This window comes from Myotis brandtii, unplaced genomic scaffold (assembly GCF_000412655.1).
Source record: "Myotis brandtii unplaced genomic scaffold, ASM41265v1 scaffold350, whole genome shotgun sequence".
Classification (NCBI taxonomy): domain Eukaryota; kingdom Metazoa; phylum Chordata; class Mammalia; order Chiroptera; family Vespertilionidae; genus Myotis; species Myotis brandtii.
Window position 1 is genome coordinate 2178465 of NW_005363468.1, and position 16406 is coordinate 2194870.

Genomic DNA, 16406 nt, shown 5'->3' on the forward strand with positions numbered 1-16406 from the left:
GGGCAGCGCCCCAACCCCCTGATTGGCCCTGCTCTGTGCGTGACAGGGGGTGGTGCCGCAACCTCCCCATCGACCCTGCCTTGAGTGTGATAGGGGGCGGTTCCCCAACCCCCCAATCGGCCCTACCCTGAGTGTGACTGGGGTGGCATTGCAACCTCCCGATCCGCCCTGCTCTGTGCATGACAGGGGGTGGTGCCCCAACTCCCCAATCGGCCCTGCTCTGAGCCTGACCAGGGGCTGCACCTAGGGATTGGGCCTGCCCTCTGCCACCCGCGAGCAGGCCTAAGCCAGCAGGGCGTTATCTCCCGAGGGGTCCCAGACTGTGAGAGGGCACAGGCCGGGCTGAGGCACCCCCCCTTCCCCCCGAGTGCACAAATTTTTGTGCACCGGGCCTCTAGTATAAAAATAAAAGCCCAACATGTTTCTCTAAAGTAAACAATGTTCTAAACTTTATCACTTGATAAACTTTATCAACTTGATATAGTACTTTTTTTAATGATGTCCTGCTATATATTATTACTTTTATCCAGCTAATATTCTGATTAGTGTTACTATATAAAAATTCTAGAGACTAAGTTTCATATAAGGCAATTACTCTACTTTTAATTTATGTGATACAGTATATTTCTTTTTTTTACAGTATTCATTCCCCTTATTTAATTTCTTTCTCATTGCACTGAGCAGAATCCCCATACTTTCATCATTTTACGGCCAACACAGTGTTGTTCACATGAGAGCCTTCATTACATCAAAAACCTACTTCAATAACTTTCTGCCAATCAACTTTAATATAAATTATTTATATCACATAAACTGAGTACATCCATTTCTACCTTTTATTTTTAGTACACCATCATTCTCATCTATTTCTCAGAGGCCCCATCACTGAAATCTTGTAAGTTCTCCTTTTGGTAACTTACGTTTAGGGTGAGAAAGCCCTGTAGACGGTACATGCAAGTTCATAAAACATACATAAGCTTTCTACCTTCAAGTTTGAGGCCACAATATAAAAGGCTTCTACAAAATTGGCAATGAGCCTGTACAGTGCAATTGCTTTAGCAGAAGTAATTTTTAAAATTAATGTTATCCAAGCTCACCTTCAACTTTTATACTACTCTTTTTTGAATGACATTCTTGCTACATATAGATATAAAATTATGGGGGCGGGGGGGGGGGGGGGGGATGAAGCTGAAAAAGAAAGCATACAGATGATAACCATAAAATACTGCCATGAAAAAAAAAGCAGTTTAAATTTTTTAATTATCTATATGAAATTGAACACTTGTATCTTTGTGTATGTACTATTAGGTTGTCAAATAATATGGAAACATCAAAGTTTATATTACTTTAAGAAAAAATAGTTTTTATTACTTAAGTTTCAATGGCTGTCATATGGATCAGGGTCAATATTTATGCTGGAGAGCCATATGGAAGTAACTGTTCTCAGGAAATTCAAAGCCAGAAAGAGCTCTAATGAAAAGTCCTCAAAGACATACAGCTTACAAGATTTACCATTAATTTAAAAGTCTGGGCTTTTAATATCAAGCTTCTGAGCAACTGATTTTGCTTTCCTTGCAGGCATTATAACTCAGGTAGCTGTGATCAAACAGAGGAATGCCTGCTAACAGGCCAACCAGGTAAGTTTTCTTCAGTTTCGGATTTATACAGAATAGTCACCTGGACTTTTTTTCCAACACTACACCATTAACCAATGGCTATACATGTGACTCACAATTAAGAGAAAGATTATTTTAATACAAATATCATGCAGTGTCCCACAGAAACTACAATTGCTGATTATCGCAGCTGAATGTTTACTTACGCGCCTTTTGAAAAACATTCACTTAAAGAATACTAAGTACTAAACAGATCGATTAGACTTACATGGTAATGCACCATACCTCAAATTGGTGTTATTTCAATTAGGAAACAATCTAAGAATGAGCTTTTGGAAGTTGTGAATTAAAGTGACTTTTTTTCATTTTTATTTAATTTATTGGGGTGTTATTGGTTAACAAAATTATACAGTTTACAGGTGCATAATTCCACAACACATCATCTGTATACTGTATTGTGTGTTCACCACCCCAAGTCAAGTCTCCTTCCATGACCATTTATCGCCCCTAAACCCTCCTCCACCTTTCCCACTCACCCTACCCCAGCAATCACCACACTGTTGTCTGTCTATGAGTTGTTGCTCTTTTTTTTCTTTTTTCCTCATTCCCTCCACCACAAACCTCAGCCCTCCAAACACCCCCACCACCAGCTGTCAGCCTGCTCTATATCTGTGTTGCTTGTTAGTTCATTTTGTTTCTTAGATTCCACATATGAGTGAAATCACATGGTACTTGTCTTTCTCTGACTGGCTTATCACTTAACATAATGCTCTCCAGGTCAAAAGCCATTATGTCTCTAAACATTCATCAGAATGTTTGCTGTGATCATTAAGGTAGAACTTATATATTTATTCTAAAAATACTGCTTGTGGTCAAAATAGTTTTTCATCAACTCTGAATATTCTCACTAGAAATAGGTTGGATATAGTTTTCAGAAATCACCCCAAGTCACTCAGACCCCAGGCTGGTGCCTAAATTGCATTTTAAATAAAAAATAAAAAAAAACAGCGTCACTATCAAGTATGTTTAATGACATAGTTATGGAAGCAATGCCCCAAATGAGGGGAATTCTCTAAAAAATATTTTGAATAATAGTTCATCACTGGAAGTATATAACCACAAAGTGACTTCTTTGAAAACATCACCTATTTGGACTATATGCTGTCATATGTCTGAAAACAATTCCATAACTCATAGGCACACTTCCTACATAAACCTGCCTAACTCCTATCCTGTCTTGTGGGGCTTACAATTGACATCAAAGTTATTTGGCTGTGAACCACTAAATAGTCTATACCAACGATTTTCAATGTCGGTGTGCCACAATAATTTTTAAAACATACAATACCTGACTTTTTAGTCAGGGGCACTGACCTCTTTTCCCTTAGATTGTCAAATGAGAAAATGACAAAAGCCAACACAACAATAGCCGTACAGTGTGAATGAATCAAAATTATACTTATTTTTTGGTCAGGTTGGCAAAAGTATTTTTTTGTTGTCCTGCAGAATTTTAGTGATTAGTATATGTGTGCCATGAAATGAAAAAGGTTGAAAATCACTAGTCTATACTCATAGCAAATTAGTTTTCAGATCACATGCATCTTTCTAACAATCATTTTTGTCCTTTCATGTTCTGAACACAATAGAACACATCCCATATAATAAAGAGGTGATATGCAAATTGACCATCACTCCAACACAAGATGGCTGCCCCCATGTGGACACAAGATAGCCGCCACAAGAAGGCCAGCTGAGGAGGGCAGTTGTGGGCAATCAGGACAGCAGGGAAGGGCAGTTGGGGGCAACCAGGCCTGCAGGGGAGGGCAGTGAGGGGCAACCAGGCCTGCAGGAGAGAGCAGTTAGGGGTGACCAGGCCTGCAGGGGAGAGTAGTTAGGGGCAACCAGGCTGGCAGGGCGGGGGCAGTTAGGCATTGATCAGGCTGGCAGGGGAGGGGCTAGGGGGGGGTCGGTGACCAGGCCTGCAGGGGAGGACAGTTGGGGGTGACCAGGCCAGCAGGGGAGGACAGTTGGGGGTGACAAGGCCAGCAGGGGAGGACAGTTGGGGGCAATCGGGCTGGCAGGGGAGCAGTTAGGCGTCAATTAGGCTGGCAGGGGAGTGGTTAGGGAGTTATTAGGCTGGCAGGCAGAAGTGGTTAGGGGCAATTAGGCAGGCAGGCAGGCGAGCGGTTGGGAGCCAGCAGTCCTGGATTGTGAGAGGGGTCCCAGATTGGAGAGGGTGCAGGCTGGGCTGAGGGACACACACACACCCCCATGCATGATTTTTGTGCACCGGGGCTCTAGTTTAAATCATATAGTTTTCAAATCCAAATAAAGTAATTTCCTATCTGTGACCAATGGGGCTGACCATATCACCTACTAAAATTAGTTTAACACTATTTGGCAACAATTCAGAATGTGACATCAGAAGAGGTTCAGATGCATCCCTGAAACTTTCCAGTGGCCCTTCTTCATATCCTACAACATATCAGCTGGAACCACATGAAAGTGACATTTCTATAGGTCACAGATGGTTGAATAGCAAAAACTTGATATGGCTTAATTTAATAATATTGCTCTAAAGAAGTTCAAACACCCATCAACAGAGCTGATAAAATCAGATTGTTATCTACATGTCCACCAACCTATGTATTTCTACACAGTTTGATAGTTTACAAAAACCTATTAAGGTCCATATATCATATGGAACTTTGCAACCCTGTAAAGTAGGCAGATTAGATATCCTGACCTCCACTTTACAGGTGAGAAAATAAGGCTCGGATGTTAAGTTACTTGCTCAAATGTCCAAAAGTAATGGAGCAAGGAATCAAACCTACACCCTTTGACGTCTTCTGTTTGCTGAAAACAAACTTCCTTTAGAAGAATAATCAAAATTATCTAAGTGAAAACACATACACTCCCAATGCTTATTTGTGGACAGATTCCATCAATACCTATGCAGTAAGTGTCTACATTGAAATACTTAAATGCTTTCAAAGCTGCGAGTACATACTCAAGTACATTCTTATAATTTATTGACTCACTTCTGCAACCTGTACCCTCACACGTTCATCCTTACATCTCATAGGCCGAACTGCCCCTTTCCCCCAAAGGTCACATACCAAGCTAACTGTACTACACATCCATTGAGGAACAAACCATTACACTAAACACACAGTGTAGGCCTCATACCATCAATCGTGGCACAAGACTACTTTACTTAAAGACAACCAAAGCCTAGGATGTGATTCTCAATATCTGTTAATTAAATGAATGGCCCATGACTCAAATTGATTGTGGTGATGTAATGACTCCACTTACAGCTTAGAAGAAACATTTGCTACTGCCTAAATTTGTTCTACAATCATCACTATTTATGGATAAAAGAAAAAAGTTTTATACAAACTTCTAATACAGGCAATTACATACATTAAAATAATCTGAGTAAGTGACAGCTGGTACAATGTAATAAGGCTTTCTCCTCAACCACCCACCCCTACTGGCCCATCAAGCAATAATAGAATCTTTCTTGTTTACTAATTTAAAATAATATATATTTCACCAATGCTATCTTTAGATACAGAGAGTGATAACCCCTTCTTACTGTCTGGAACTATGGGGTGTCAATTTGCAGGGATCAAATCTCACTTGTTACCAAGAAAACATATCTGTGACTATTGTAGCTAGCCATGGAGAAGGGAGTGAAAGTAGACATACTTCATAACATGCACATACACACACACACACACACACACACACACACATACCTTTGCTTTTAAATTGTTTGTAAATGCTGTATATACTTACTCACACAACAGAACACCATTCTCTAGAGAGGCTCGAAAATCCTTTGTTTCAAAATTCTTCTCTGTTACTGCCTGAAAGACAAATTTGGGTATTAATTTTCTTTTAACCAGGAATAAGACACAAGTCAAATTCAGATTAAGTGATATGCATCTAATATTATCATTGAAGGATGTGCATATATCAAAAGCTGTTCCACAAAAGAAATTATATGAGGTTCCATGTTACAAAGAGAGAGGTTAACCACTTTAGTATGAAAAAATATAAACAGAAAAAAAAAACAGAATGAGCATTTTCTGTAATGTAACCATTTTATGGATAATAAAAGTTGGAAGCTAAATTTTGAACATATTTTGTATTTAAAAATCTATGGGTGATCTATTTTACTAAAAGTAAATAAACTTGAAACACCAACTATATATGCACATAATTAATTTCAATTCCATCCTTAAATTCCTCACATTTCATTACAAAGATAAATAGCAAAGGGCCTGACTCTCCTTAAATGTATTCATGAAATGGTCTGTGTAAAGAGCTATTTACTAAAACATACGAGGGAGAAGACTGTTAAATCCTAAACTGAGAGACAAAAGATAGAGAGGGTAGACGGTAAGAATTTCAAGCAGACGATTCCCCACTTAAGACTCTTATATATGAGCAGGCCACCTACGGTTACCACCATCAATGTTCTTAGTAAAACTGCTGTGAAAATCTCTCCAGATTCTGTCTCTTGAGGATAGGGGAGATGGAAGGGAAGGGAGTTCCATAGGGGAAGCAGTAGCAGAGAAAACAGTGGGGGGAAAACTGCTCCAAGTACAACTCTTGGGATTGGATCCCCAGCTAAGGGTGTGGGCAAGAGAACCACCATCTGCTAGCAGGAGTCCTTGTTCTACCTGCCACTTCTGGAAGAAATACAATCTTGGGGATTGTTTTGGGAAGTAATTCATCTTAAATCCTAGGTGAGCCACAGTGCCCCTCTGTTCTTATTCACCACTGCTAGCTTTACTGTCCACCTAGAATCCCTATCATGTCTTCTGCATCTTTTCCACAATGCCCAACATAGCTCTAAGCTAGACATACTACCTGTTAACTGACAAAACAATGGGTAATTTTAGAATTAAAGTTAGTTTCTCACGAGATGGTTCTATAAATATGGACAGAAGCCAAGGCTAGGAGGTGACACACGGAAAAGCAGGAGCATCCTGTATATGGCGGGAGATTCTTCCCTCAAGAAGTTCACAGCCGCATAAGTAAAAGACAAAGTTTAAAAGCACAGTAAATGCAAACAGAATGGTATGTTTGGGGGGAGATAACCTTGAGTGGCCCATGGATTATCTCAGGTAATCTGTGTAGCACAAACTCTTATTTTCCCCAAATAGATCCAATACAAACTCAAGATGAGTATTGATCCCAACTAGTGAAAACATAGTGATATCTAATTTTTTTGGGAACTCCTACCCAAAGCCAAAAAAGCATAAAAGGGCCCAGGAACATCAAAGTCCATTTTCTCTAGTCATAGGAAAGCCACTGAGAGCCACCAATACTTAATTGTCCCACTGTGAAACGATCTAGCAATTATTTTTCCAAATCAATGTAGATTAGAAGCAGTGGTTTAGAAGATAAAAAGAGCTATGTCCTACAAACACATGGAGAGCAGTAAAGAGTAAATCAACAACACTGAATGGTCCAATCCAGAGGGCAGAGTGTAGCAAGTGACAAAATGGAAAGAGAAAGGGCTCAACTCAGGCAAAAGTATATTCAAATCCCACTTTCATTACCTAATAGCTGTGTGATCTTAAGCAAGTTAAATAACCTCTCTGAACTCCAGTCTACTGATCTGAAACAAGGAAAATATCACCTACTTATTAGCTTGTAAAGATCAGGATACTGTGCAATCAAATAGCTGAGGGTAGTTAACTGCAGTATATGCTTAACCTCATTACATGTATTGACCTTCAAGGTAACACTCTGACAACACACTCCAATAATTAACCCTCAAAGGAATACCTCTGTACCATATAATCAGAATATTAATTGATAAAATAGAAATAATGGAATTTACAGAGCTATTCAGAAAACCCAACTATCCAGAAAGTTTCATTTTCCCAAAAAAAACTCTAGAAAGTCAAAGCCATAGTAGATTTAGACCACCCTCCTCAAGATATCAAAATATTAATGTACTCTTGTACATTTATACTTACCAAATCTAAATAATTATGCTATAATACCAGACCAATTTATACTATTTATAAAGAAGACTATAAAAAGTAAACAAAGATTTTTAAATAACAGCCTATATTGTGAGTTCATGGGAATCTGGCATGTTCTGTACAATAGCAAAGGTTATATAAAATGATACCACAATTCTAGAAGGCAATTTGTGATATGTATCTGAAGTATTGCATATGCTTCTTCCAGACATATTATGTCCAGATCTAGGAATGTACACCATGACAACAAGAGAACAAGACATAAGAAGGACTGCTTCACAGCACTGAGTAAAATAGCAACAATTACAAACTGCCTGAATGCCCAACAAGAAGACGCTGATTACATTATGATATAACTGTAAAACAGAAGTTTGCATGAAATTTAAGCTCATGTTATGAAAGTAGATTTACTTGTAAAGAACCCTTTATATATTAGTTATAAAGCAATTCACTAAATAATACATGAGCAGGATCCCAATTACTATAACTCTATAAGTATGCATTATATAAATAAATATTAAATAATTATTTCTAAGTGGTAGAATTATAGCTAATATCAATGTTTATTTTTTATTATTAATATTCTGTAACAACCACAAGTGTTTCCTGTGTCATAGATATACAATTAATATTTTTTAAAACAACATGCAAGAGAGGTCAGAATCCATCAGATTTAGGTCAATTTTCTGTGTCTCTTATATCTAAAGGATAAAAATCCACTAGACTACCTTCTGTGTCCTGGAAACTGTAAAAATTGTAGAGATCTATAAAGGACCTCAAAATATAGTGAAGACAGTTTGCTCCAAAAAAATTAAATCATGCTTTAAAATGTGAACCCATCTCTATCTTAAGAAGAATTCAAAATACTGAACAAAATTTAAGAATTTTCAAAGAACAAGTGTTTGTCTAGTAGTTCTAACCTAACAATTACTCACTGCGTTTTCAATAATTCTGAGCCCTATTTTCCTCTTCCTTGTCCCTTTCTATAGTTTTTAATGCAATTAAGTAAAATCATTACCAGAGACGTACATCAGATGAGACCTGCGATTCAATCCTGAACACATCTTACTCTACAGACTTTTTTTTCCCAGAGAGGAAGGGAGAAGGAGAGAGATAGAAACATAAATGATGAGAGAGAATCATTGATCGGCTGCCTCCTGCACACCCCACATTGGGGATTGAGCCCGCAACCCGAGCATGTGCCGTGACCAGGAATCAAGCCGTGACCTCCTGGTTCATAGGTCAATGCTCAACCACTGAGCCACGCCAGTTGGGCTACGAACTTCTGATAAGTCACTGCTCCATCCCCTACTTTTAAAGGGAAAGAAATATTTGCCCAACCCACTTCACATTACACAAATGATACGTGAAAATATTTGACCCTTTCAAAAAAAGAAGATGAAGAAGACTACACACTATAGTCAGGGCTACTGCTTCTTCCAGCCGTGCAGCCCTGGGTGCTGATGAGTCGTCCTGTTGGAAAGAAAGCTAAGAAACTTACAGGGCCAAGGACTCTTCCTGGGAAGCTGTAATTACTCTCCCAAGCATATTAAGGGCGGAGCCGTGTGCGGAAAACACACCTTACACAATCACGGCTGCCAAACCTGTCCTACCGCCTGTAGGCTCTGGAGAAGCCCTTGATACGAAGCTTTTAAAGGGCATATTTTGTGAAAGAAAATATCAGCTACATAAATATATAGGCAATATGTGCCAAGACCACAAATTTCAAAATAGCCATTGCTTCTCCTATGAGAAGTATTAATTTAGTAAACAAATGGGAATTAGCATCACACCCTTTTTTGTTTATGGTTTTATTTTAATCCTCTCACTGGATGAGATTTCCCACCAATATAAGCAGCAAGTTTCTCTAAAGCTGCATCTCTCAGTTCCAATTCTGACCACATAATCAACATGATTTAAATCCCAGACATTCTGGGAACATCTCAAAGACCACTTCATACCAGACGGGTTATCAGCAAAACACCCACTAATGCAAGTCAGCAGGCACTCATCTTGTTTAAATTTTTCAATTCCTGTTAAGCAGTCATTTTAAAGACATCTAGAATCCCAAAAGCACTCTCTACCATATTTTTGTGGGAATCACAGTGCAAAACCAGTGCCCATGAACTGTTTCAAAAGAGAAGAGATGTTTGGCGACAAAAACTAGGCTACAAGCTTCCAAGGGGCTCAAAGTTGGTTCCAAATTAAGTTACTTACTGATTGATCAGCTACTGGACCATGATATTTAAGACACATGCATACCATCATCATCTTGCCTATCATTTATTTCAACATAAATAATGCAACACAAAACAAACACGAAGAACATTTACCATCAGAAGCCACTATGGAACACAGGTACCCCTTCATGAAACAATTCTCCAAAACTGGCTCTGCCTTAATTTTCCATTCAACATGTCAGCATTTACTAGGTGTACCAGTTAATAATGTGGATTTTTTTCAATAGATGGCGTTACACATATGTTGATATATATGCGATTTGATATGTATGCTATTTTGTTGTATTGACAGCAAGCTTCAAAACTTCATAAGTCAAATTTACTGAAGGTGTTAACATCATAGATATTTTTACGCTTAAAAATGTCAAATTTCGTGCCAAAAAAAAAAAAAGAGCATTTGCGGGAAGTTTTAATTCATTACTTTATTTTGAAGAAAAAGTTATCATATACTTCAGGAAGCTTATGGTGAACATGCTCCCTCTCAAGATATTTGTGAAAGCTGGTTTAAACGCTTTAAAAGTGATGATTTCAATGTGAAAGACAAAGAACGCCCAGGTCAACCGAAAAAGTTTGAAGACCAATAATTACAAGCATTACTAGTATTGGATAAAGATGAGTGTCAAACTCAAAAACAACTTGCAGAAAGATTAAACGTTGCTCAGCAAACAATTTCCGATCATTTACAAGCAATGGGAAAGATTTTAAAGGAAGGAAAATGGGTGCCACATCAACTGAATGAAAGACAAATGGAAAACCGAAAAGTCATCAGTAAAATGTTGCTTCAATGGCATGAGAGAAAGTCTTTTTGTGCATCGAATTGTGACTGGCGATGAAAAGTGGATTTATTTTGAGAATCCCAGATGCATAAAAACATGGGTTGATCCAGGTCAACCACCAACATCAACTGCAAGGCCAAATCGATTCAGAAAGAAGACAATGCTCTGCATTTGGTGGGATCAGGAAGGATGTTGTGTATTATGAGCTTCTAAAACAGCCGTGGGCAAACTACGGCCCGCAGGCCGGATCCGGCCCGTTTGAAATGAATAAAACTAAAAAAAAAAAAAAAACGTACCCTTTTATGTAATGATGTTTACTTTGAATTTATATTAGTTCACACAAACACTCCATCCATGCTTTTGTTCCGGCCCTCCGGTCCAGTTTAAGAACCCATTGTGGCCCTCGAGTCAAAAAGTTTGCCCACCCCTGTTCTAAAACCAAGTGAAACCATTAATACTGATCGCTACCGACAACAAATAATCAATTGGAACCATGCTTTGATCGTAAAACGACCAGAAAGTGCCAGAAGACATGGCAGAGTAATTTTGCTTCATGATGACGCACCATCACACACTTCAAAACCAGTTAAAGACACATTAAAAGATCTTGCCGGGGAAGTATTAACCCACCCGTCGTATTCACCAGGCCTTGCTCCTTCAGATTACCACTTGTTCCCATCGATGGCACACGCACTTCCTGAGCAGCACTTCAAAACATACGAAGAAGTGGAAAATTGGGTCTCTGAATGGTTTGCCTCAAAACAAGAAAAGTTCTATTGGGACGGTATCCACAAATTACCTGAAAGATGGGGAAATGTGTAGCTAGCAATGGACATTACTTTGAATAAAGCACTTTTGACGTTTCTCTTGAAATTATCAGGTTTTCTTTGATTACAAAATCCGCCATTATTAACCGGTAGTAAATGAAAGAGGCATTGTTTCTGTAGCTAGAAGCCCCGGGCCAGCACACTTCAAGATGCTGGGTCTTTTCAGGCAGTCTCTAAAACTGGCAATGAATTTAAAACACCCTTTTCTCCTTTCCTCCATTAAACCTCATTTTTGAAGCAACCATTATATGATCACTATGATTCCACAAAACAGGACCAATTTCTACAGTGAATTCCGTGAAACGTCTCTATCACTATTTATGCTGCAATATCTCTGACAGATCTCCTTGAGCACTCATGCCAAAAACTTACAAATGCAAGGATTATGGCACACAGTCAAAAACACCAGGTAAAAACTAAACATAATTTAAATAGAACAAATGTCTACCTCCTAGCTCTTTCCTTTCCCAGAGTGAAATTATTGAAAAAGTCATTCATGATGGTAGAGAAGCCAGTTCCTCCCACAGGAATGGGCTAAAAATAAAACTAAAAAAAGGAAGTTGGCCCGGCCAGTATGGCTCAGTGGTTGAGCATCAACCTTAGAATCAGAAGGTCAAGGTTTAATTCCCAGTCAAGGCATATGCCTGGGTTGCGGGTTCGAACCCCAATGTGGGGCGTGCAGGAGGCAGCTAATCAATGATTCTCTCTCATCATTTATGTTTCTATCTCTCTCTCTCTCCCTCTTCCTTATTCTCAGAAATCAGTAACAATATATTTATTTTTTTAAAAGAACTTGGAGTCAGAAAAGCTAAAACAAAAGTATCAGACTCCTTCCTTGGGTAATAGACACAAAGTCTCCCAACTTCTCCAGGCCTCAGTTTCCTCAACTATAAAACAGGAACTCAGATTATGACAACCAACACTTACTCTTTACTTGTGCAGAATCTATCTTAATCTTCATAGCAACCCCATGTGGTAGGAGCTCTTACCCATTTATACAGGAGGAAACTGAAATGCAATACAGTTGCTTGAGCTAAGACCATGTCAGTAACTACTAGTAGCTCCCTACATACAAGTATTGAGCATCAAATGAAAGTGTCTGTGAAAGCACAGAGTGAACTCTACAATGAAATTAGCAACCTACCTCCCTATGCTCTGGGCATCTGAGTCTATACTGCTTACTCTGGGTGGGCAGGACGTTTTACCCAACTTCTCATGGGCTGAAATGTGGTTTACACATACTAATCACTTGCGTTAAATCTAATTACTCTTCCTATGAACATTTGCACTACAAATATCTAACCAAGGGAACACAAAACTAACATAAAGACAAAAATGATGGTTAAATTTCAGGGGTAAGAGGGGAGGGAGGATTGATTGTGTACTGATGGAAGAACCTCCCTCAGTTCCTGAAATCACTTTATTAAAGTAGCCTTCTACTGCACAGGAGTGAACTCATCCTAGCTTTGTCCATAGCTCAACAACAAAAACAGACAAGAGTTTGTGGAAACATGTTACTCTAGTTATACACCTTTTTGAAAGGGAATATTCTTAGACAAAATCTTTAAAGTTAAGAGCTTGTCACTACTATTGATTTCTACATGCAAGTTTTTCCAGGCTAAGGAATATGCTAAAATTCAACTTTCCTTTTAAGTAATCTGTCCTACTTTTATAGAAGATATTAAGGAAGTATTCATTTATTCATTCATTCCAAAATAATGTAATGAAAATTGCTATGCCCGTACCTGGTATGATATTTGGCAACTGGAATATAAAAAGATGTAACAATACTTAAAAATTCCTCTTTAAAAGTCTAACCCTGTTTTGAAATGTTTGGTCAAAATGGCATTTTAAGCCTAAGCATCTCTCAAAAATATGGTTAACCCTCTGAATTATAGCATGTTCTTGGTTACCTTATAATCAGCAAATTAGTGTATAATCAGCAAATAACATTGCTCTAAGTGGCAGAATTCTCAAGTCACTGGCCTCTCTTAAAATTTGGCATTGTACTACATAATACCCCAGAGTACACCAGGACTATGTTTGCCAATACTAATATCACTTGATAGCTAAACCGAAGCCAACTCACAGATTCCAAGATAGTGGTCATCAGAATTGCACAGATCGCTGAATTCTAAATGGAATCCCAAAAGTCTCACAGTGGTGGACAATCTAAACATTCTTCCTGCACCACCACCCCCCTTCCAGCACCACTGAGCCCTTCATCTCAATGTTTAGTGTAAATTACATCTCCCACTTCACCTTCTCTTGGGAAGGGCATGCAAGTCCTTACACAGCCAGGAAGGAAAAACAAAGAGCAAAATGCAAAGCTCTCAGTTGTATACCTGGATAATTATAATCCAACTGTCTTTATAAACATTCAAAATTCTCACTCAATCATCATTAGCTCAAATGTCAACCACACTGAGATTTGAGGGAGGGGACACACACACACACACACAAAACACAGAGTTTAAACATAACTTCTGGTCTAGAAGTGGCCACTTCCCTATACCATTACCAACTTTTAGCTTCCAGTCTCAAATTATTTTTGCTAAACCACAATTATTAATAAGCCAGGAATGAAAAACAACTGGAAAGAACTAAATAAAACAAAGGGAAGAAAGGAAGATTTGCTCCAGGGTTATAATGTACGTGCCAGGTTTCATCTAGACATGAAATCCAAGACAACCTGAGCCCTATTGGAAGCTAGTTAAGTTCACTGAAAACATCACACTCAAAAATGTGCTCAAGTGTTAAGCTACACTTTGTTCGGCTAACAATCACAAAAACTACTTATACAGGGTGAAATCTAACGCACATTTATAGGCAATAAATACGGGTTCATACTCCAGCGTATGCTGTTGCAGACAACAGGGAAAATATTCCAAGGGAAAACAGTGTAACAAAGGCCTAATCTGGGCATAAATTATTATTTTTTTCTAGATCAAGAAGTTTTTAAATAACTAGTACACAAGGCACACATAGATGTGAACTCCCATTATCAGGATATTTTAAATATAGTTCAAATGCTTAACATAATCATGGGTTCTCAAGAGTCAAGAGGTGTCATTGTTTTTTGCAGAAATGTCTCACACAGATTAGCAAGTCTCAACAATTACCTGCTTATCTCTGTGTGAATTACTGTGGGAGTCATCACTATGGGAAACATTCATTTTGGGAAACAGTATATCTATATTACAAGTGAGAGCCACTACTTATTTTATATGAACTTCAAATTGATAGTTACAACCCTGATACCTCAGATATGCTTAACCCTCCAGTCTAAGTTTGGTATTAAGGAATGAAGTTGAGGCAACCTGTATGTAACACAGGAGTGCCCTAAATGATTGTTGGTGGATTTCTACTGCAAGCTGACAATGCAGTCCTGTTGATAACCACTCATCAGCCTTCCTTCCATTCAACAATGAATTTCTAGGTAGCAAAGAAGAGTTACAGTTCTAATCTTAGGTATATAACCAAGAGAAATAAAAACATACACCCACACAAACATTTATACATGAATGTTCATAGCAGCATTACTCATATTAATCAAAAAATAAAAACAACCCAAAGTTCATCCACTGATAAATAAACAAAATGTGGTATAACTATACAATGGAATACCATTCAGACATAAAATGGAAATAATAATACATGCTACAACATGGATGAACCTTGAAAACTTGAGGCTAAGTGAAAGAAGCCTGACACAGAAGACCACATATTATATAATTCCATTTATGTGAAATGCCCAGAATAGGCAAATCCGTAGAAACAGAAGGCAGATTTCTGCTTTCCACGGGTTAGGGAAAGGCAAAAATGGGGAGTGACTGCTAATGGCTATAGTGTTTCTTTTGAGGTGATGAAAATGTTTTGAAATTAGACAGCAGTGATGGTTGCACAACTATGTTAATATACTAAAACCAATGAATTGTACACTTTAAAAGAGTGAATTAAGTGGTATGTGAATCATATCTCAATAAACATGTTCTAAATACCTCAATGAATTGTAAACTTAGAATTGTATGCATTTTTTAATATATTTTATTGATTCTTTACAGAGAGGAAAGCAGAGGGATAGAGAGTTAGAAACATCAATGAGAGAGAAACATCGATCAGCTGCCTCCTGCACACTCCCCACTGGGTATGTGCCCACAACCAAGGTACATGCCCTTGACCGGAATCAAACCTGGGACCCCTGAGTCCGCAGGCCGAAGCTCTATCCATTGAGCCAAACTGGTTAGGGCAGAATTGTATGCATTTTATTCAAATTCAATACAGATGCCTTTTAAAAGCCACAAAAGGCCTGCAATCGCATCTCATACCCCATACAGAAAAGTTCAATATAAGTTAAGCTATTAAAGTAATTTCTGTACTTGATGTGCCTACCCCCTAAAAAGTTATACATCATTTTATAGGGATTGGTCTAAATTTGGCAAATGGAATTTCCAGCCCCTCTACCTCACACACAGAAAGTCTTACTATTAAATTATAGTATTTCTTTTATATATTTGCATCTATGTTTGTTTTAAATGTGTCATCTTTGCATCATATCTAAATAATTCCACAACACTAAGTTTTCTAAAGTGTATTTATGGCCTTTTTTCAAAATCACTTTCCTTAAATGGTTTCAAAGCAGAAAACACACTTCAAGTGTAACAAAGCGGGTCCTGGGAGACAGGCTTACAACACCTCCACATTAACTCCTGCTGTAAATTAACTGCAGTCCCTACAGCCGAATGGTTAAGAAATCAGTTTTCCTAAAACAACTTAGTATAACAAACTTTCTAATTTTGAGACATAAAAACACAGATATGCGTGTTCTCGCGATAACAGGGGAAGGACTCTGCCCATTGAATGAATGAGTTTATTTTCCCCCCAATAAATATCGGTGGCCTTCAGAAAGTCTGCCTGACCTCGCTCAAGCAGTGTT

General features: G+C 38.3%; 1 protein-coding gene across 7 annotated transcripts in view; it reads right to left on the minus strand.

The window, feature by feature from the left end:
* Positions 1-16406, minus strand: part of LMO7 (LIM domain 7) — a 217723-nt gene that overhangs the window by 137292 nt on the left and 64025 nt on the right. For all 7 annotated transcript variants that reach the window (XM_014544074.1, XM_014544082.1, XM_014544078.1 and 4 more), the window contains exon 2: positions 5421-5491. In XM_014544074.1, the coding sequence (XP_014399560.1) occupies positions 5421-5491 (71 nt within the window). The remainder of the gene's footprint in view (positions 1-5420; positions 5492-16406) is intronic.